Source organism: Perissodus microlepis, chromosome 15 (assembly GCF_051167445.1).
Source record: "Perissodus microlepis isolate ML-2025 ecotype Zambia chromosome 15, ASM5116744v1, whole genome shotgun sequence".
Lineage (NCBI taxonomy): Eukaryota > Metazoa > Chordata > Actinopteri > Cichliformes > Cichlidae > Perissodus > Perissodus microlepis.
Genome location: NC_140475.1, coordinates 3,944,013 through 3,967,152, shown reverse-complemented (window position 1 = coordinate 3,967,152; position 23,140 = coordinate 3,944,013). Strand labels below are relative to the sequence as shown.

Genomic DNA, 23,140 nt, shown 5'->3' with positions numbered 1-23,140 from the left:
TTTATGCCAAAAATTTTATAAAATTGTAAATGTAATCTTAAGCTCTGCCATAGTGGCACTGTCAGAGATTCTTTTTGTCATATTCAAGTCAAGTCTTTTTATACCAAGAGTCCTGTCAATCTGGTGTCTACATTTAGGTTTTTGTGTGTTTGTTTTTTTTTTTTTCTTTTTCTCGAGTTGATGGCCCCTTTGTTCACACTTGGATGCACGTGTGAGCTTTCATACTCTCCACCTGTCACCGTGTCCTTTTTGTCCTTCAGACGATCTAACACAGATATGACTTGTTCCTTCCAAGTGTTATGGATGCAGCGCCCTTATAATCCATACCGGAAAAACCAGCAGTCCCAACGCCGACTCAGCCACGGTGTTCTGTTTATTTTTACAATTTTAGTCCTGATTTATGTTGTGACAACACGTAAATACGGGCCATTTTTAGCCACGACACTTTAGGTTGTGGTTCTGAGTAAGCTTCTGTGTTAACATGTCTTGGTAGTGCATATACTCCCACAGAATAAATGATCTTGTAAGAACAAGCTAAATGTGTTCCTTGTAAATGGGCTTTTTTTAGGCTGAAAGATGTATTAGAAATTGTGTGTGCTAGCACGTGTGTGTGTGTGTGTGTGTGTGTGTGTTTTCCTGTTTCCCTCCTGCCTCTCCGCCTCTGCTCACCACCATTTTGACACTCTCTGCCGTTTTTTTTTTAAACTTCCTCTTGAATAAGTGCTACATTTTTCATAAACAAATTTGTTTGCTGGAGTGTGTGTCTGCGTGCGCGCGCCCATCTCCCCCCTCCTTCCTTCCCCACCTTTTCTTGCCCTGTCTCTCCTCTTCTGTCTCTCCTGTCCTCCCTGCCTCCCTTCCTCTCTCACTATTCAAATTCAAGTCTGCAATCAAACGCGGCATAAATATCCACCTCTTTTTAAGAAGCTCCCGGAAAAGTCATTTCCATAACATAAGTGCTCAGACAAAAACAAACTGCCACTCGAGCTGGTTCCTATTGCACTAATTGACCAGGTTGATGAGCATGCTCTTCTTTTATTTTTAGCTCTTTCCCACCCCTCTCTTTCTTCCCGCCTCCATCCATCACTTTAACCCTGAACAACCCTCCCCTTTCCCATCTTTCCGTCTTACTACCTGCCCCCCACCCGCCCCCCTCCCCCTCCAACTGCAGGGCTTTGTGCAGGAAAAAAAAACGCGGGGGGGAATAACACTATGTGGCTTTTTGCTTTGCAGGAGGAAAAAGAGTAACTGCCTTGGTTTTTCCAGCCAATGTCCATCCAGGGACAAATGCCATTGTCTTTTCTTTTATTTGGATGTCCTTCTCCCCCCCACCCCCCACCCCACCCCCACCTTTCACCTCCTGAGTGCGCTTGAAAATGACAACTAATGTCTCAGTTCATACACCACAGGCTACTGGTGATTATTACGCCGGGGACAGAGGCTCTGTTTAGGTGTGACGGTGTATTTATTTATTTTTTTTCCGGGGGTGGGCGGGGATATCTCTTATTTAAAAGAGCAAGGCACAGTCATGGAACAACCCAAACTCTCCCCCTCAGAAGGATGGCTGCTGGCTCCCCTGTGGAAGAACCGTCTCACCCTGCCTCCCTTTCCTTCTTTTTTTATTTTTTTTCTGCTTCCCCGCCATCGCACCCACCCACCCCCACCTCCCCCCCCTCCATCCTTCCAATCTCTCATCTCCACTCCATCCATTCTATCTGTCTCGTGTAGTTTGTTTTTGCTGTCTCTGTCTCACTAAACGCTGACTGTTTGTCATAATTTCTAATCCAACCAACTGACTTCTACACACAAAAAAAAGGAGAGGAAGAAGAAGGTGGAGGGAAAAAAGGGATCAGACAGACACAGAAGCAGACAGAGCGTTATCACAGCGCTACCATGACTGGCAGATACAAACAGCCTCCATCCATCTTAATGCTGGCTACTTTTCATATTGTTGATGTCCATATCCGCTGGGAGCGAGACACAGCAGTGGGGGGGGCATGCATTCTGCGGGGCTTTGATTCCATTTATTTTGCCCTTGAGTGGATTATTGTTTCACATGGGACATTAAACATGGGTGGTGAGGTGTTATTTAATGCTCTCATACCTCCCCGAGGGGATCCTGCATGCGAACTAATCTCGGCCATTTGATCCCGATGAAGTCACAACGTGGCCCAGTTCCCAAAACGGCCCTCGTTGTTCCCCCTCTCTCTTTCTCTCCAGCACTGCATTACAAAGGGATATCATATTCTATTTAATTTGTCCATCTAAGCTCTCGCCCAGCACCTGCAACGTCAGTCGGAGTAGACGCGCCGCTTCGATGACCGGCGCGCGCGCACACGCAGGCAGCCGCCCGCTCTCGGCGGCAGCGGCGTGACTCGTAAACTGCGCACTCGCGCTTTAACCAGCTGACTTTCCCATTCCATTATGTGTAACACCATCTCTCTCCATTTTTCACTCTCTCACAGCTCACACGTGCCCTGCCATGTATGCATGTTTGCCCTCCAAGACTATGCATACATGAAACCACGCGTTCAAAAAGCATGCCTCTTGAAACAAAGCAATAACTTTTTTTTCATTTGTTTTGCCTAATCTTTGTGCAGTGAGGACGTTTTGTTTCAGATGCAGCGCTCTAGCTGTAAATCCGCTTGCCCCATAGTAAAGTAGAAACCATCCAAAGTTCTGTTTCTGTCTCTCTTTTTTCCACTTTTACGTTGTTATCTTATTGTGTAACGATTCTCTTATTTTTCTCCCCACTCTCGTACTTTCCCAGGTGTGTTTTAGGTGTTGTGTGTAGCATACGTGTATTCTTGTCCCTCTCTTTTATTTTTCAATTTCTTTTCTTACTGTTTTTGGTTTTTTTTATCCCCAAGTTTCCTCTCAGAATGCGCCTAACTCGCCTCTCTCTGCCGTGATTGGTTGATCAGGTCGTCGGGAGAGACGAGGAGCAGGGAGATGCTGGAGCTGAACATGAGCAACATCAGCGCCGACGTGCTGGAGCTGCTGCTCGAGTTTGTCTACACGGGGTCGCTGGTCATCGACTCGGCCAATGCCAAGACGTTGCTGGAAGCTGCCAACAAGTTCCAGTTCAACACCTTCTGTAAAGTCTGTGTCTCCTTTCTAGGTAGGCGTAGCTCAGGGGGAAGAGCGGCGGGGGTGGGTGGGGAGGGGTGTATGTGTTTACACGAGTGTTATCTGCTTATATCAGCAGCGCGTGCATGCTTATTACATCAGATATGCCTGCGCAACCATACGGCCCTGGGTGTTTTCGTATACGGTCATGCTTCATTGCTGTGCACAGAAGTCCTCATGCAGCACCTACATTTCCTCCCCGGCCCTGGCACACCGCTCTCCCATTTTTGTCATGTTTCCAAAGCTCGCAGCCGTGTTAGAATTCACTCTCAGCCGGGCACGGTGCCTCTGATCTCGTCCCAGAGAGCAGGATCAAGCACGGGGGCAGATTTATAAAAAGGTCAGGGAACAATTGTCACTTAAATGTCAAATCCTCTGGTCTGAGCCGCGATGGAATCGAAAAACAGCCAAACAGATTGATACTTAGACAAGGTATGGAAAGAGGTGGATAGAAGGGGAGTGGGCCTGTTGGGGGTGGAACCCAAAGGATGGGGGGAGGGGTCTGCATGAAAAGCAAATGGCATGTTCCATATTTTAGTGGGTCGGCCAGCCAAAAAAGCCGCAAAGGTCAAGTTTTGCATTCCATTTAATAAATAGTTTTGGGTATCGGTAACACGGGGGAAGTGCATGTTAGCAAAAAGGTCAGCAGCAGGAAAGGAGGGGAAAATTGTAAGAGGAGCAGCAAGCGCCGTTATTGATTTGTTTTTCTCAATTTGGGAGGGGGGGAGGGTTAAAAATGGGAAAAACACAGAAGCCATTTGTAGACTTCATCGCCAGCGAGGCGTCAATCCGTTCTTCCTCGACAAGATTCATGACATTTCAGCGCTTGAGAAGTAACGGGCACGACCGTGTCTCCTTGAGCAAAGAGGAATTGATACCGCGTGAGAAATTATTGAAGTTTGCAACAAATATACCGAGGAGGAACGGCAGACATCTTCTCCGACCTACTTACACTTCACACGTCTTCTCACTCCAACAAATACAAAACAAAGTCATTCATCGTGCGCCTTGTGAGAAATCCCAGCTTTTTTTGTTTTATGATTGATTTAAAATAAATGAACAAAACATGCTCACCTTTTTACAACCCGAGTGTGTAGTATTGGAAAAAATGATTTCTTTTTAAAGGGTTGTTCAGATGATCATCTGCTGTGAAATATACTTTCAGAGTCTAGCTTTGATGCAGCCCAAACCTGCTTTTTTTTTAGCTTGGCTTTTGCTCACCTGTTATTTACCAGATGTTGGGTGGCTTTTTTATTGGCTGATATTTGTTTAGGAGACACTCTCAGGCTCTGTCTTTAGCGATAAAAGGCCTGGCTTTGCTTCGCTTTGATGGCTATTGTTTAATCGGGCGCCTTTCAGCGGCCACTCAACCGTTTGTGCCCGCATCCGTGTGTACGTTCACTACAAGACCGGGGGCATTTCCCTCTCTTGTGATAAATGGTGACACTTGTTAGAAAACTACATTTGGAGACACATCACCTAAAATGCCGCCCGTGCTCCCCACCCCCAAACCCCGCCCTGCAAAAGATCACAGGCGGCAGTATAAGCCTTCTCCCCACTGGCCTGGCCCTGAGGGTAGTTTCATATATTCCAGGCTGTGTATGTGTGTGTGTGTGCATGTGTGTGCATGTGTGTAGTAGATCCTGAGATCTGACAGGACTTCTTTAAAGTGGCTCAGCTAATCCCAAATCCCGCTCCCTGCCATCCACCACCTCATGCCTGGGCTGTGAGCGATCGATTCCCCTCGTTGTTTGTCCCCGGAGCTGTTTTGAGTTATTATACTTGTTCTCCCTCAGTCTCAGGCAGATACAAAGCCCAGGCTATGGCTCTGTGCTACCTGCAGCTGCTTTCTCTGTCTTTGCAGCTTTGTACGTCTGCAGTCTTTTTATAGATGACTGAATGGTGTTTTGTTTTCTCCCCCCCTCCCCACTCGCTGTCTTAATCAATCTGCCTCTGTCTTTTGTTTCCTTCTCGTTTTTGTTTCTAACCTCTTCTCTTTGTCTATCTCCCTGTCTCTCTTTCTCTCTCTGACCTGCTTTACATTGACTCCAGAGAAACAGCTGACTGCCGCTAACTGTCTGGGAGTGCTGGCTATGGCCGAGGCCATGAGCTGCACCGAGCTCCACAACATGGCCAAAGCGTTTGCCCTGCAGAATTTCCCAGAGGTAGGTCGAGGCTCTTCGTCTTTCTGGATTCTTTGATTGCTGTGGAGCAAAGTTACACACGGCGGTTTGCATCTCGGAGAAAATGAAACACATAAATCAGTGATCAGCTCGAGGAAAAAGGAAAAAAACTTGTTTTGCCTAAGCATCTTTTTTTGTCAGACTCAACAATGCAGTGGGGAAAATTGTACTTTCTTCTACACTAAATTAAGTCTGTAGTTACTAGATTCCTATTAAAGTCTCACATGTAAAGCATACACAAAGCTTATTGAATGATATGTTTTTGTATCCTTTTTTTCAAGCTAGCAAATATCAAATGGCCCTGTTAATTCACTGCTTGCATTAAAATGCTTCTCTGGAGTTAACCATTTTTACCTCATGGGATGCAATTTACTGTAGAAGCTCCACGTACCCTACTGAATCACCCAACAGTACACTTATTACCGAGCAGCTTTTAGATAACTTAATGGAAGAGAAATACAGAGAGCTCTCAGTTTTCTTATAGTTTCCAACCAGCATGAATCACACAAAATAGCGTGGAAAATAAGGGCATCAAAGCTCAGCATCAGAAAGTGTTGGAGAAATATTTTGGGAAATAAGCACATTCGCTTTTTTGTGTCGAGCGTTACTGTAAACAAGAAGGTCAGTACCCCTGTCAGGTTTGTCCATTATATATATATATATGAAAGAAAAACATGGAAGCGATAGGAAAAACAGAGGAAAAACGTCTCTCTCCACAGATCAGAAAAAATTAATACATTATGTTCTGCCTTTGATGTGAGGCTTCCAGGCTGGTCACAGAAAAGTCCACTGTAAATCTGAAATCAACACCTATTTACTACAAAGAGCTCAAAATTAGCCTGTTTTATATGTCTTAGTATTTTTATACAGCATATAGGAGAATAAAAATGTCCACTCATTATCTTGTTTTTTACGTTTCTGTTTTTATGTGAATCACACAGTCGAGAAAAGCCTGAAATCAGGTAAAAGCAGCAAACAAATGTTACTATTGTCAGTGAAAGAAAATAAGTACATAATGAAACCGCGGTGATGCAAAATCAAATGAAATGTACTTTCCATTCTCTTTCAAGATTTACTGTGCAGATGTCTTTGAACTGCCTTAGCTCGGCTTTCTTGTCATTTCTTTAAGCGGTCTTCAGGAATAGTTCTCCAGGCTTCTTGATGGACATTCAAAGCTCTTCTTTGGATGTTGGCTGGATGTTTGTTCTGTTCTCTGTCAGGATGATCCCACACTGCTTCAGTACAGTTCAGGTCCGGGCTCCGGGGAGGCCAATCCATGACTGATAGTGTGCTGTTGTGTGCTTTTCTATCCAGCTATGCTTTTACTGCACTGACAGAGTGTTTGGTGTGATTGTCACGCTGAAAAATAAAGTTACTGCCAATCAAAAGCTTTCCAGATGATACTGAATATTAGATCAAAACCTGACAGCACCCTCCTGTTTTTGTTCATGCATTTGTTTTAACAGCCCCAAACCATGACAGAGCCTCCGCCGTGTTTTACACATGGCTGCAGACACTCACCGTTGTACCTCTCTCATGACCTCCTCTGTACATATTAACAATAAATTGAACCAAAAATGTTTCCCTTCATTAAGAATGGCTTTTTGACAGCCATCCTCCCACTGAGATCATTTCTGGTAAGGCTTGAGTGAACAGTGTTTGGAATTAATCTACACATGTACGTTACTTTAATCTCTTTGGAAAACATTATGTAACATGATTAAGGCGGTGGTTAAGATTAGGGATAAGGTTAGGGTCAGGGCTGGAATACACGGCCGGAGCGTGTGTTACACGTCGGGTGTGAGAACGGGCTGGGATCAGCTGAATGGCCTGATGCATCAATCAGGTCCTGTGTCAGATCTTTGCTGCATTTTTTCCCTGTTTCTTAAAAACGTGACTTTCAGATAGCGTTCATCAGCTGTAGATATTTTTTAGGCCAGGCTTTTCTGCTTTTTTCCCTCCGTTTTCCCAGTTTCGTCAATTATTTGTAACTTCAGAGATGTGCCAAGATTTTGGCTAATAGCTGTTTAGGAAGGTGCAAAAACACAATTGTATCCCGGTCACACTGTGCTGTCGTTTTTCATATATTGAACTAAAGAAATGAAATCGAACAAATGGTGTATTTTTGGGACAGGCTGCTAGTAATAAAATGCCTAAAGGTTGTCTGTTATATGTAGACACAACCCTGTGTTAGGTGTCCTTTTTTATTCTTGAATGATTCACTGGTCAGTGATAGGTGGCTTTACAAGACTGGAGTGTAAATGAGGGGAAAAAGCAGCCAAGTCCAAAGAAAAACTTTGAAAGACGTTCAGAAATCCTGGAGAACTATTGCTCAGGTCCACCCTAAAAATGACAACAAAGCCTGGCTCATTGGAAGCAAAATATAAAGAAACATCTAGAGGCTCAAGACTTTTGCACTTACTGTACATGAGAGAAATACACCTTTTTTTTCCTTAAATGCTACGGCCACATGATGTGAAGTTTTAAAGGCCGTTTTTTCTGCCCCTGCTGGTCTCTGCGCTGGTTCCAAAGAGGCCTTTGTGTTAGTTTTATGCTAGAAAGATCTGAACATCCGCCTCTGCTCAAAAACACGAGCTTCACTTTACAGAATTGTGTATGTTCAGAGCTTGGCACAGGAAAAGTCAGATTGTGTCGCTGAAAGTGAAAAGTTCTTTAGCTATTGAATCTTTTTTTTTTCAGGTGGCAGGGCAGGAAGAGATCCTCAGCGTCTCCAAGGACGACCTGATAGCCTATCTGTCCAACGACAGCCTGAACACAAAGGCCGAGGAGCTGGTCTACGAGACCGTCATCAAGTGGATCAAACAAGACCCCAACTCTAGAGTACAGGTAACGACGCACAAAGTTAACGAGGGTGTTTTTGGAGTGTGCGAAACTTTGTTCTTCCAACACGAGCACACACTTCCTGCACCACGAGACTGAAAGGCAGCCAGTTCTCGTTACATCTGGCAGAACAGTTTCCGCATGCGTGCCGACCCACCTCTTCCTCTCTTCGCAGAAGTGCACGGCACCAAAAGCCACACAAGTGACTCCCCGTTTTCTCCCGCTAGCGCTCATCAACTTTGTGCTTCGGATCCAGCCTAACGCAGCAGTTGTTCGTAATCCCAGGAGTGCTTTGCCCTCAGAATGTGCTCTATTCTTAGTTACACTTCATTTGTTTGTGAGACACTGTACCGCATAAAAAGCCTAACAAAAACAGCAGACAGCCGCAGCCCTCTCTGCGCACGCCTAACAGGTGTTTGATTTATTCCTAGAGGCTGTTAATCATAATCAGAGGTTATATCCCCGAGATGGGTATTGACAGTCAGGTGCAAGCAGGTCGAATTTTAACAGGCACAGAATCGATAAGCCTCAAGGTCAAAGCATCAATCGCCCGCCACATATACGGAAAGGTAAATGGACTGCGCTGTAGACGGATATCCATTCAGCAAGGGGGGTGGGGGGAGAAACCTCAGGTTGTGCGATATTTATGGACTGGGTCCCAAAACCATGAATTTAAAGCTGATGATTTTAAAGTATTTTATAGCTGTTTTAAAATGGAGAAAAGATTGTTATCAGATAAATTACACCAGTCCATCACGGCAAGAATCACTCCTTCAAAGTAATGTCTTCTCACCAACCAGCAAGTGCAGGGAAAGGCCTTATATCACCCGGATCAGATTTGGTGCAGACCTCAGCAATCAATGTTACTTTATTGGCTCCTGCTTTTATGAGGCACATATGTCAATATTTGAATTTTTCACCTTTTCAGATTAAACATTTAGCGTTTATCCTTTGATATGTGACACTGTAGTGATTTGGGATAAATCCATCAGACCTGCCAAGCGGTTTTTTTTTTTGCAGTGGAGAACCTTAAAGTATTTAGTGCTACACAAAAGGGTAAGGAGAAACTTTTAAAGCACAGAGCGTGATGGGTGCCGGAAAATGAGAAAGCAACAGTATGAAAGATGCTTTTTTTTTTTGGCATCGCTCTCAATCTCTCCCACTGATAAAGCCTTTAAAATTGAATTTTTGTAGCATCGCTGATAGAAAGGTTGAAAATTCACCAATAACCATAACAAGACTGGTACACAGTTTTTAGGAGAAGCGTACGATCCGTGTCATCTGTGTCGAAAACCTCTAGCAGGCTCAGTCCGGCCAACTTCTCCAATCTCACACTCTATTGGAGAGGTGCAGAGGTGACTTACTCAGATGAAGTAGAAGAAATTTTCCCGGTTGTCTGAACAACCCGCCGCACTGGTTCCTGAGACGAGGCACCCGGGGTCACCCCCCGTCTTCACAGGGAGACGGGAGAGAGTCGGTGAGGAGGAGAGGGGGAGGAACCCCGAGCGAGGGAAAGAATCAGAGCGAGGCAGAAAGACAGAAACGAGTGAGAAACGTGTTGGTGAGAAAAGAAGAAAGTGGATTGAAAAAGGAGCCCCTGTGTTCTAATCTGATATCCAACGGTTTGCGCCTCTGCACACAGCCATGACATCCAGGGAGCCGAGATGTGATTGAGCTCACGGTCAAGCTCAAATCTCTTGCCCGCGTGTAACCGAAGAGGGAAAAAAGAAATAAAAAAAGACAGCTAGCAAACCCTGTTGTCTGTGGCGAGGACAGGAGCATACGGAGAGAAGTGCGTCACATGATCTGCACATGGCGACATAGATCTCAAGCCATTTATATGCATGTAAGAAAGTTTTAGGAATCCACACGTTTCACAGTCTGAGTAAATATTTAATATTTTACTTGCATACAGATCTTGCCCCACTGTGAAATTACACATGCATGCACTGAAAGTCCCAGTTTTCCATCGGCACAGGATGTGGGTGGAGCAGAGAGGCCCGCTCGCTAATGTGACCTGATTCATTTATCAGCGCGTGAATAAATGCAAGTGAATGTTAAGATTCTGTATGTAAAATATTAATATTTATTCACGCTGCGATGTACACATTTGCATAACAGTTTGATCTTCTCCAGTTGGTACATGTGTGTTTGGATTGCAGTAAGTGCTCAAGTGCACACATTTGTGAATCTTATCTCCCTTTTTTTTCTTCATGTCGCACACTTGTGACCAATTTGAGAGTGAAAGAAAAAAGAGAATAGGCTTCTTGTTTTATGCCACAAGAGAAGTTTGGATTCATACACAGTTCGGCTCCACTTTTTAATGACATGTCAGGGCAGGATGTCACAGAAAAAACGCTCGCATTCATCCGAGCATGCGTCGGTTCTGTACGGCTTTGCGGGTTTTTGTGTGTCTGTGCATGTGCTGCGAGTTGTAAGCTGCAGGCTATAGAGTGGAAAAGTGGCATATTGAAGGCACTGGGTAAATAATATGCAATTTTCTCTCTCCACTATGCTGTCACTAACAACCGATGGCACCGGGAAACGGGGGACCCGGACATCACTTAGAGACAGAGGGAGAGCATTTGAGCGTTAATAATGGTTTGCTATGAGACACAAAGCTGCTGAATGAAAGTACAGAACTGTTTCGGTTCTCTTTGAATGGGTATCATCGAAGGTGTGCCACCCTTCAAGCGTCTGTATGTGTCTGTCCTTACAACTTAAGTGAAAGGGGAGTTAGGGAGGCTTCAAAAGAAAAAAAGGAAATGCCCTTTTTGGAAGAACATCTTCCTGAAGTGACTGTTATTTGACAGAAAACGCAGCTATAACTGATTAAAGAGGACCTGTTATGCACTTTTGCTGCTCCAAGTTCTTCTTCTTGGACCTAATTAGAGGAACTTTGCACAAGTCAGAGTTCAAAATAATCATTACTTATGTTATGCTGGCCTTTGATGTAGCCACCCTCCCTTCAAGCCTTCAAGCTCACCTTAAAGTCTTGTTATTAGGCTGCCCATTGTACCCAACAGCTAAACACAGTTTTGTGCTTACAGCCAGAATTCTGTGCCTGAAATGACCATATTATAGAGATATCTGCTGTCTGTAATGTCATATGACACCAAACATTTACAGCAGTCTGAAGCTTGAGCCTTTTTCTCTTACGTATACATGCTTATGTTGGTATTTGAACCTTCGGCTGCGTTTGATTTGAGCATTCACCATTTTTACAGTATAATTCATGTGACATATACGACATGTACACTGAACTTTATTTGGTGTACCTTGCTCCTACCAGGTTGGACCCCCATTTGACTTCAGATCTGCATTACATTTTTGTGGCACAGATATATCACGGTGTTACACAGTTGCTGCAGATTTGTCACCCTTCATGGGAATTTTCCATCCCACCGCATCCCAGAGGTGCTCAACTGGATTCAGATGTGGTGATTATGGAGGCCATTTGAGTGCAGTGAGCTCACTGTGGGGAGGCTTTGGCTCAGGAGGAAGAGCAGGTCATCTACTAATAGGAAGGTTCGATCTCTGGCTGCATAACAAAAAATATCCTTGGGCAAGATGCTAACCCCAAGTTGCTCTATGATGCATCCATCAGAGTATGAATGTGTGTGATAAAGACAGAGAGCAGTTAAGTAGAAAAAGCATAGAAGAAAGTGCTACCATTTACATTAATATCATGTAGGAGAAATTAGTTTGAGAAGATTTGAGCTTTTTCACATGTCACGTGGTCTTGAAGTGCTGGTCATGGTTGGTAAGAACTCTGAAGTAGGCTGTGGTGTTCAAATGATGCTCCGTTGGTACAAAGGGGCTCAAAGTCAGCCAATAAAATATCCCCCACTTCATTACATCACCAGCAGCACTCTAAACTATTGATACAAGGCAGCATGGATCCTTGCACCATACCATGTGAATGTCTCAGCAGCAATCAAGACTCATTAGATGGGACAACAAATCTGAGGCCATGGTCATCAGCTGGAAAAGGAGGGTGGAGGGTGGAGTGCCCACTCCGGGTCAGGGACAAGTTCTTGCCCCAAGTGGAGGAGTTTAAGTATCTCGGGGTCTTGTTCACAAGTGACAGGAGAAGGGAGCGGGAGATCGACAGACTGCGTCTGCTGTACCGGTCTGTTGAGGTGAAGAGAGCTGAGTGTAAAAGCTAAGCTCTCAATTTACTGGTCGATCTACGTCCCTACCCTCACCTATGGTCACGAGCTGTGGGTAGTGACCGGAAGAACGAGATCGCGGATACAAGCGGCGGAAATGGGCTTCCTCCTTATCTCCTTACAGATAGGGTGAGAAGTTCGTCCATCCGGGAGGGGCTCAGAGTAGAGCCGCTGCTCCTCCACATCGAAAGGAGCCAGTTGAGGTGGTTCGGGCATCTGACAAGGATGCCTCCTGGGCGCCTCCTGGGTGAGGCGTTCAAGCCATGTCCCACCGGGAGGTGGCTGGGGAGAGAGAGGTCTGGACTTCTCTGCTTGGGCTGCTGCCCCTGCGACCCAGCACCGGATAAGCGGAAGAAGATGGGTGAATGGATGGTTTCCTATCCTTTGCTGACAGGACTGTCACCTGGTGTGGCTGCTGCTTTAGCTCACATGCTTCATTAGCAGAAATGCTCCTCTTCATAAAGAGGAGTTATTTGAGTTGCCTTCCTATAACCTCAAAGCATTCTGGCCATTGTCCTCTGACCTCTTAGAAGGTATTTTCATCCAGAGAACTGCTGCTCACTGGATGTTTTTTCATCTTTGGATCATTCTGTGTAAACCCTAAAGATGGTTGTGTGGGGAAACTCCCAGTAGAGTATGTCTACATGCCTAAATGCACTGAATTATTGATATATGATTGGCTGATTAGCTTAGGTAGATGCATTAACAAGGTGTATCTAATAAAGTGGTTCATGTGTGTCTGTCCCCTTTTTTATTTTATATGCTAGTCAGTGAATCCAAGAATAACCTGTATATTAATATGTGATTCAGGGGTGAACATGGTCATTGTAGCCTGAAAACAAGCCTTACACAAACGTGCGCGTGCAAACAAACATGGAGTTTTTTATGTGCAAACTGAGTAGTCTAATCTCATGAGACAAAGGCTGGAAGAAAATGGTTTCCAGCATCATGTTTGCTCTCTGAAGGTGCTGACAGTGAGAGACCTGTCCTTCCTTTCACCTAGCAGTCCTTTGTGGGATAACACATCGCCCCAATTATAACAGGCCAGCTTCTGCCAAATCCCTGAATAGGACCTCCATTACGCTTCTCTTCAACATATTTCATAAAGGATCCTATCTTGCCAGGTGACTCAACCTGACAAAAGAGGCTGATTAATTGGCTCTTCGGAAAGCGGCCAACTGATGTAAAAGCTAAAAAGAACAATTAATGGTGTATTTTTGTGATAAAAAAGGCCGGGCTGTCCATTAGAGAGGACCTGCTGTCCACTCATCAGAAATAACAATGGCCTAGCGTGACATGTGCAGCTCCCCCGCCCAAATTAATATAGTTAAAGGTATTACCTCTTATGCTTATAGGTTGCTGCTTGTTATTTTTTTTTTTGGAGGGTTTGTGCAGTTGACTCATGTAATGTGGTGATTTTTTTTTTTTCCCTCCAGCATTTGGTGAGAAAAAAATCATTTTCGCAGAACAAATGATGCTATCATTATGTAGTTAGAGTATTAAATAATCAAAGACATAAATGCTTTGAGGCTGAGTAAGGATATAAACTGAGTTTCCCTCACAGTTTTACGAATCATTTACCTTCAAAACTCCAAATGACCCTATCGGCGCAAGCATCACTTTTAATTTAGTACTTCTCTTCTTTTAGGCTCCGAGTTCAAATTAGAAACTTTTCATCTTCTCGAGCTCCTCGGGGAACGGTTAATTTGTTTTTTTGTTGTTGTTTTTTTCTGATAAGAGGCGCTTTGTCACAGCAGTCGTTCTTGAAGAGGAAAGTGAAACTGTTGTAGAGTCCACTGGCAGCGGGATCTGTGACGTATGTGCACTTTGAAGAGGCCGAGCCGGGCAATGGAGATTGATGCGGCAGACAAGGTTGGCCACTTTCCTCCGCTCTTCTCTCCACTTTGTCTTCGTGGCACACAAACGCACTCAGGGGCTCGCGCCGGACGCTGCGGATGTCATCGTTCACATCCCCATTTTCGTACTCAAAAACGTTCACACAAGAGCGAGAATCGCTTGCACGCGACTTCCAGAGCGGACGGGATCAGTGCGCCCCAGACCTCCGTTCTCATTGGTGCCCTAAGTCGTCCCAGAGCGCGTTCGGTCCTGATGTGTGCAGCCACTTTGAACCGCAGCCACTCAACCACCGCGGCTGCATGCCCAGTTACAGCATCTGATCTCCTCCGGGCGCGCTCATGAACACACAACAGCTGCGTGACGTGCGATTCGTGGAAAACAAATGAGGGTATATGCTCACAGGACGCCATTTTCACCGTTCTCAAACCTCTGCTATGCTATCGTCTGTGTTATTTAAGGGAAACGCTGTAATTACTGGAATCCACTCGATGTCAAAGAGAATTCAGTTTGTCAGAAAGTAAGCCAAAAAGTTTTATGTTAATGTGAAGAAGGCAGCCGTACCTACAAATATGTTTCTAATGAAATCAGCAGAAAGCTTTAAAAAAATGTTTTTTCTTTGAATGAAGTCATGCTGAAACAGGCCTCGGAGGACAACGCATTGCACCTGTCAGTAGTTGCTCAGGGCAGCATCGAGCGTCTGTCGTCCTTTACGCCTCTCTCTATACCCCCCCCCACCCCCCCAGTCCCTCCTTCTGGCTGATATGCACACACACAGTCATGCAGGCAAAAGAGCACAAACACGCTCAGCAAAGCATCACTTGAATCCAAATGAAGTGCCATTTGCGAGAGCATATTTTACTTGCTCATAATGTGTTACCAAAGGAAAAAAAAGGCCATGCATGTATTTACCTCACAGAAACCTGCTCACACACACACGCACACACAGAAACACACACACAAAGGGGTGCAGAGCCATGTTTGTTTCAACTGAGTGGGTTTTGTTAAGGCTGTGAGGGCAAACATTTAGTTCATGCGCTATTGAACACACACTTATAAGTCAGTAAGCGTGTGTGTGTGTTTAATTTTTAATGCAGGGTTGTGTTTTAAGTGTTGAGTCGTCCGTTTTTCACAGTAAAGCAGAGGAAATAGATAGGACGGCTCCTGTGTCATTTATTTGAGCCCTCTGTGGCACTCAGTCATTTTACACACACACACACATGCACAGTAAGAAGCGTTAGTCCTCACTGACAGTAGTGGAATGGGAAATGCTCAGTGGACATTTGTCATCTTTGTTAGCAGCTGGCGGCCTCCCGGCTGCTCCTCTGCTGGCACTGACAGATCTGAGAGGCTCCCTGTTAGACACATTATCCCTGCCTTTCACGAGGCTCAACCTCCTCCGTCCACCTGCCCAAATGTGTGTGTGTGTGTGCATGTGTGAAGAGAAAGAGAAGTTTTAAAGTGGGCTGTGCAGCAGTGTTTTGGCAGTAGACGCAGTCTGACGAGGCTGCGGGGCATGTGTCTCCACTCACGCTGACCCGGTGTGCTGTTGCGTAGCGGGTCATCGTGAGATTGAGTCCATTAGAGAGATGAAGTCAGAAGGTGTTGTCAGGGCTGCGTATCAGAATCTAGGTGGATATGAATACAAGCTCCTCGTAAATGCAGCTTATCCAGTGAGGATGGAACAGGGGAGGAAAAAAAAGTGAGAGTGGGCAGACAAGCTAAAAGCAGTACCTCCATATGTCCTCGTCTCCTGTGGATTCTTTCCATATGTTCCACGTTTAAGAAAAAACGAATAAAAACATCAAACTCCTTCTTAGAAATCTGTAAGGATCATGCACAGTAGGCTTGATGTCTTGCAGTTGGCACTGTAGTGGATATAATTTGCATCCATTAGATGCCATCTCTGTTTAAAAGTGCACAAGGATTGCTTGGATGAGTAAGCGAGAAGATGAAAATGACAGGTCACACCATTCGTCTGCAGCGAAGGCGCCCGCATTCGCTCTGCGTGCGCCTGTGCATGAGAGACTGATTGCTTGAGAGCTTGTTGAAGATGGAGAGAAATGGAGCCAGATACGTGGCGCCTTTCCTCATCTGCTCAGAGGACGTCACCCATTGGTCTGAGTGTCGCGAGGATTCTCGTTTACCTCGGGGTTCATGGCGCACGCATGCACACGCATAGACAAATTAGTATACTCATTAATGTATGTACTCTTCACTCATGCATGATTGCAAAGTCTTAAAAGTTAAAGCCCAAAGAGTTTAAATACCAAATCTTTGATTTACTTATCTTTGGATGAGCTTCGATTCATCCAAGTAAACCTGATACACATGAAAAATGTCAACTGGAAGAGTTAAGTTCAACTTAATTATGAATTTGCACAGGGAAAATGTATTTTTCACGTTTCCATGGTGTGTAAAAGATGGCTCCAACATCTAGGTGTGTAAAGCGCAGCCACGAAAGAATTCCTGTGAATTTGGATTATTCGTAAAGCCCAGCAGGGGGCAGCTGGTATGGTTGCAAAAGAAATCTAGGAAAAAGCAACTATATTCCAGATGTGTGTCGTCAGTAAACACTTTGCTAATGACTTTGTGGACTCAGATGTTTGTTTTTAAGTCTTTGCTTTAAGCTAATATTTACATTTAAAGTAGAGCAGCGGGGTATAATTTGACTTGTGACTGCCTTTCACAGCGTCATTGGTTTCTCAGTCATATCCTCCTCTCACTCGTGACAACTGGTCTCAAAAGAGATGAGATGAGGGAGGGACGTGATGCTGAGGTGGAGGCTTCGGAACTTTGTTAGCTGCTTGTTAGTGCAAATTGAGAATCAATAAGCTGGTTTAAGTGACTTTGAAGGTTGACGTGCTGGGATTATCCCCCACAACCCTGACAAGGTGTGCAGAAGAGCATCTCTGAACACACAACATGTCAAGCCTCGAAGCACATGGGCTACAGCAGCAGAAGACCACACCAGGTACCGCCCGTGTCCGCTAAGATAGGCTCACTAAAATTGGACGACAAAAGATTGAAAAAATGTTGCCTGGTCTATTCGGTGTTGCTTCTTCCTGAGACGTTTGGGTCGAGTTGGGGAGTAATGGAATACATGTACCGGCGCTTAAAAAGGTGGTACTCAGAATACAGTTACTTTGTTGAAATAAATGGATTACAGGGCGGTCTTTTCCTGTTTCATATGTTAGGCTGTCCCCTCTCTATTGTTGGTAATTCCACACCAGTGGAAACCCAAACAAAACACGCATTAAGAGGCTCAAATGCCTGAGTCTCAATCTCGTGGCCCATGTCAGCTCTACTTGCAGCCTGCATGATGATGTGAAGAAATATTTTTAAAAATTATTATTCAAAAAATTATTTAATATGAAGGCAGCGGCAGAGTGTTACAGGCATCGCCCTAAAGAATGTAGCCTGGAAGCAGCCTTTCAACGCCTCTCTCTGTCTCTCGCTAGCAAAGTTGACTCAGACAACAAAGTAAAGCTAGTTTTCGGCTACGAGCCCGACACGAACCTGACGTATTAGCCAGAGGTCCCTTTACTACGGTTCGGAGCCGCAGATCTGATCTGAGATCGCTGCAAAAAGTGCAGACTTACCTAATGTCCACCCTACTGTTACTCAGTTTATATTAAGATTTAAAAATGGTATTGCTGTGGCGAGTAACCTTCAGTAATAGTAATTCAGTAAGTATTCGGAATACGTTACAAAATACATTTTGTGGCATGTAATCTGTAGTGGAATACATTTTAAAAGTAACCTTCCCAACACTGGTCAGGGTTTGGTTCATTTACACCCCACAGTTTACCTGTATTTGCTGAATCCACAGTAGGTCCATAATTTGTTGAACTTTTGTAGTTTTACCTCTGTACACAGCCACAGTTGATTTTAAATCAGGTAGTCAGCATGTAAGCGAAGTGCAGACTCTCAGTTTTAATTCACAAAAAAATGTAAAGAATTTTGCATCACCTGTTTAGAAATTACAGGCATTTTTTATGCACAGTCTCCCATGTTCCCCTTTTTCATTCAGCATGCGTTCATGTGTTCATAATGCTGAAATGTTCACGTTAAACAGGGATAGTGGTTTTACTGTTATTAATGTTTGCTAGTAAGCATTAAGCAAACATATGACTGAGACTGACTGGACTGTAGCTAGTTTTTGTTTGCTTTTGCAGGTAATTTGATCACCAAGCTGGTATCGGTCCATTTTTTTGGGGGGGGGGGGCATGATGCTGGGGCAGATTAATTCATACGCAGGCAAAGAAAAATCTCTGTTTCATAGTAATCCATCAAGCTGTTGTTGAGAAATTCCTTTCAAAACCACAAATGTGAAGCTCATTTGTTTTAGAAGACAAACAGCAGCCTGAGTAAACAGTATCTGCAATAATTTCTGCTTGACTAGTTTCAATAGCTGGCATGAAGCACGACTTTTTTCTTCTTTTTTTTCATGGGGTCTGACACTTTGGATTTGAATATTAGCACCAAGTGTGCAACTCTACTTCATTTCCATGCCGATATATGCATGTGTGGGAGGAAGAGCGACGAGCGGGGAATGGAGGTGGAGAGAGAGAGAGGCAGAAAGTGAAGAAGAAGTGGCAGAGATAGGGAGTTAGTTAGAATTAGAGATGGAGAGTAATTCTTTTTTAGAAATAGACGGACAGAGGGAGAGGGATGGCAGAAAGGGAGCTGGATTAAGGTAGAGAAAAGCTGCTAGGCAGTCTTTCCCACACACACACACACATACATAGGGGATATCCCACACTGTTTACAGTGCAATCGAGTCAGCGGCTGGTTTATTTAATCAGAGTTCAGCCTCAGAGACTATACGTTGTCTTAATCTCCTTAACAAGATTTACCAGCCAGTCAACTTTTGGACAGAACACTCCGAACAGAATCCAGCAACTTTGACCACAAACAGCACAGGATGAAATCAGCGCGGTCATAGTGGATCCACTCCTGAATGCACCCATCTGTCTCTGGCTGTATTTACACGCGCACGTGTGTGTCTGTGCACATGTGTGAGCTTGTTTTCAGGCAGATTTTTACCTGTATGTGGAAACAGTGTCTGTCCTAACCTTTTTTGCAGAGACCAGATGCTCTCTTTGAGGTAGTTTGACTGTCATTAAAAGATATTTGGCAAGGGAAGAGAGGCTACAACAGATGTGGCTTTATAGGTAGCTATGATTTGCAGATGGTACAGTAGGATGGTTTTGCTCTTTTTTTCATGTTTGTTTAAGGAGACGTGAGTAAAAGAAAGGTGTGTGTGTGTGTGTGTGTGTGTGTGAGAGAGAGAGAGAGAGACTGAGCACTAAAATGGGAGTGGTTCTGCAGCGTGTGTGTGAACCTCTAACACAGATGTCCATCACTCCTTGAACGCTCTAGCTACTGGCTAGGAAGACGGTTATAGGCATGCACGCACAATTATATTATAAGTTAAATAGAGTTTTACTAACATTATGAGTTCTTGAAAAAAGCAGAATTAAATTACAGTTACTAATCAAAATGTTGACGATTACTTAGATTGTATGGTTTTTATGCTTACACGAATGCAGCAGCATTAAGGTTAGGCGCAGGTCTGTTTATTTCTGTATACACTAAAAGGTTAAGAACAGTTTATCTGCCAATCAGATCGTTGCAGGCTGAGATGGGTGGCCATTTCCCCAGACAAGATCGCCTTCAGCGCTGGAAATTTACCAATATTTCCCTCATAAAATTTGAAAGCGGTTCTAATATTACAGTAAAAAGTAAAGCTTGTTTATCAGCGGTCACCATCGAAATGCTGGATATTAGATGTGAAGAACTATCTAGACCCTGAGGTCTTTGCTTCATTATGACTCAATTTAAAAAAAATTTTTTTTATTTTTAGGAAGTTTTAATTAGGTGCTTGCTTTGATGTGTTCATTAAATGGCTGTTATATTTCAAAAGTAACCTTCCCAACTGGTCGCAGGCATTTTTAGAGTTTCCAGCTCAACTGAGCTGTGTGATGTCGGACTGCGAGCCAGTCCACCTGCCGTTCCAAATAAGAGCAAGGCTTCCAGATGTGCGCACAGGCAATCGAGCACATTTATTTCTGTAGTGCCCTTAAGGGCACCACCTGGCTGAAACTGCCCCATATACAGCTTTAATTTAGTTCTGAGGGCCAGAAGAGTCAGTAGAGGACCTATTTCTGATAACCTGCAGATTTCTGTGCAAGATTTCACGAGCCACAGGAATTTTAAACACAACAAAATTCAATATTCATTTCCTTAGACTGTTGTGTTTTTAAAGATATTTATCTTAATGAAAAATTACTATTAAATATGGCCTTTTAACATTTCGCCACAGCCGATTACAGGTATTAATAACTTGATAGGATGTCCGAAGAGGTGTAGGTTGAAGCAGACTTGGAGTAAAGTACCTTGTAATGGAAGTCCATAGCAGTAAGCCTGAAGCTTAAGTCCTCCATTTGAGTGTGACATGACTCTAGTAACTACTGGGGCAAATCTCCCACTATGGGGGCACTTTAATTGGAAGTAGTAGCTTCTCTTGAGTAAAGAAGTCTTCCCTTAAGAATATTGCAGAATGCTAAGGAGCTTGCTCTGACTTCACCTTCTCTGTGTTTGAGCTGAGGTGCTCGGAGCGATTGCAAGTGTTTATGTAGGAACTGAGCTGTTTGTTTGATAAACTGCACTGTGGAAATTCATAGATGAGGGAAACAGACAGTCCCAAACGCAGGACAGCGTTTTGCTCCGAGCGTGCTCACAGAGAGGAAATGTCATCAGCAGATTTCTCTGGCTGCCATAAAACCATCACTTCGTCTCTCCCACCTTGTCTTTCTTCAGATCGTTCGACGTACTTTTATCCTTTTCTGCCTTGCCTCCTCTTTTCCTCCTGTTGTGTCATCACTTGTCTTCCCACCCCCACTTCCCATGCCCTATCTACTTCCTCTCGCGCTTGTCTCTCCGTCTTTTTGTCCCGCAGTCTGACATCTTATTTACTTCTTTCTGGTCAGATGAGCTCAGGACATCGCTGGAGAGCAGATGGGACACATGCCAGACTTAAAAGGCCTCAGGTGGAGGGGAGAGAGAGAAAGGGAGATATGCTTAGGCAGTGTCTGCTTATTATTTATACTCGGCTGAATGATGCTTCTCTCAGCCCGTTGTTCTGTCGCCCTCCCCGTGTGGCTCGTCTGCGCCGCTCTGAGCCAAAGGGTCAATGGGGTCAGCCTCCACCCAACTCTCTGTCGCTCCGTCCGAGCTTGTTTACAGCTTTTTACTGTCAGCGTAGACGAGGCTCCCGTGGGGTCGGCGGTGAGGTGTGAGGGGGGACACACGTACACATGTACACACAGACTGGAAGGGAGGCAAAAAAAAAAATCACTCAGCAGCCAGAGCTATAGACAAGGTTGCTATAGCAACAGCCTGTCCTACCTCTGAGCTGAACACCTATACAGTATAAGCATAAATGCATGCACGCCCAGAGATGAAACAAACACAAATATGCTAAAGTTGCTATAGTAAAAAGATTCCCTCCCCCCCTTTACCTTCAAAGCCTAATTGTCATTAACCAGCTCGGCACCGCGGGAAATTGATGGTGCCAGTTTTATGTTACAGAAAAAAATTTAAAAAATCTTGCTGGTGGCACTGCAGCATCTTGGCTTGAATGGGCTGTGATTAGCCAGAACTGGGTCTTAATTTAGCTGCAAAAGAGCATTAGCTGTCTCATGAAAGATTTTATTTGGAGATGGGGGTGGTGGGAGATTCCCACCCCACCACCGCCCCCCGCCGACAGTGTCAGCTGTGTCATCGTAGCCGAATGCACGTATGAAAGTGAGATGAGGCTCGGATCTTACTGTAAACTTTCAGTTCAAAACAAGTCTCCAGAGTGCCTTTTATTTGCTTTTTTGGAAAATTACTGGGGAAATTCAGTCACTTTAATCTGTGAGGACTCGCTTAGGCATTTTCTTATTTTTCCCTACACGTTTTAGCATTTTTGTCCGATATGAGTGTAGAAATTTTAGAAAATGCGTGCAGGGTTTCACTACAGCTTTCAAGTTTTGACACTGACAGTAACTGAGCTAATGGTCTCGCTACTGCCAGGTTTCCTCACGCTAACGGTCCCGGCTTTTATCAAACACCATGGTTTCTTTTCCCAGCAAGAAACACAAATGTTGGTTATACAGCAAGAACACTGTTCTTTGATCACTTCAACTAAATGAATTCAAACACTGTTACTGTTCGATAAATTGGAACTTTATTAACAATAACACAACTTACAGGCAATTTGAAAATTTTTAAACAACCCAACAAACCAAAAAAAAGGAGGGGAAAAAGAACCTAAAAGAACATTCACACACTCACACTCTGATGGATCTATCAGGGAAACTCTTGCTTAAGGATATTTTCAAACGCAGTCATCGAGGAGACTGAGATCAAACTGCCGTCCTTCTAATTGGTGGACAACCCACTCTGTTTCTTTATTTAGATCTCTTTCAGGTTATTTAAGCAGCACTCACTAACTGCAACCTGGAACAAGTAATGACTCTCTGTTCCTTTCCCTCCTTTTATGTCTCTCTTATCAGCATTTGTCAGAGCTGTTAGCGGTGGTGCGTCTTCCCTTCATCCACCCGTCCTATCTGCTGAACGTAGTGGACAACGAGGAGCTGATCAAATCTTCAGAGGCGTGTCGCGATCTGGTGAACGAAGCCAAGCGTTACCACATGCTGCCTCACGCACGGCAAGAGATGCAGACGCCGAGGACCCGCCCCAGACTTTCTGCCGGTACGTGCGCACACATAAAGCACAGATAAACTGACGTCCATCATTTGTGCCCTGGCCTCGGTAGCGGTCACGTGATCTGCCTCCCACATAACTGACCAGTCGGCGCTGTTGGCATCTGGGCGCCCACATGCTCACACATATCCTCGATTCATATTTTACTGCAGCAAGGTGACCGAGAGGTCAGGGCTCCACACGAGA

The 23,140-nt window shown here is 44.4% G+C and overlaps 1 protein-coding gene across 6 annotated transcripts in view; it reads left to right on the top strand.

Moving 5' to 3' along the window:
- Positions 1 to 23,140, top strand: part of klhl29 (kelch-like family member 29) — a 254,720-nt gene that overhangs the window by 162,641 nt on the left and 68,939 nt on the right. For all 6 annotated transcript variants that reach the window (XM_084953380.1, XM_084953381.1, XM_084953377.1 and 3 more), the window contains 4 exons: positions 2,925 to 3,121; positions 5,182 to 5,294; positions 8,013 to 8,159; positions 22,744 to 22,942. In XM_084953380.1, the coding sequence (XP_084809506.1) occupies positions 2,925 to 3,121; positions 5,182 to 5,294; positions 8,013 to 8,159; positions 22,744 to 22,942 (656 nt within the window). The remainder of the gene's footprint in view (positions 1 to 2,924; positions 3,122 to 5,181; positions 5,295 to 8,012; positions 8,160 to 22,743; positions 22,943 to 23,140) is intronic.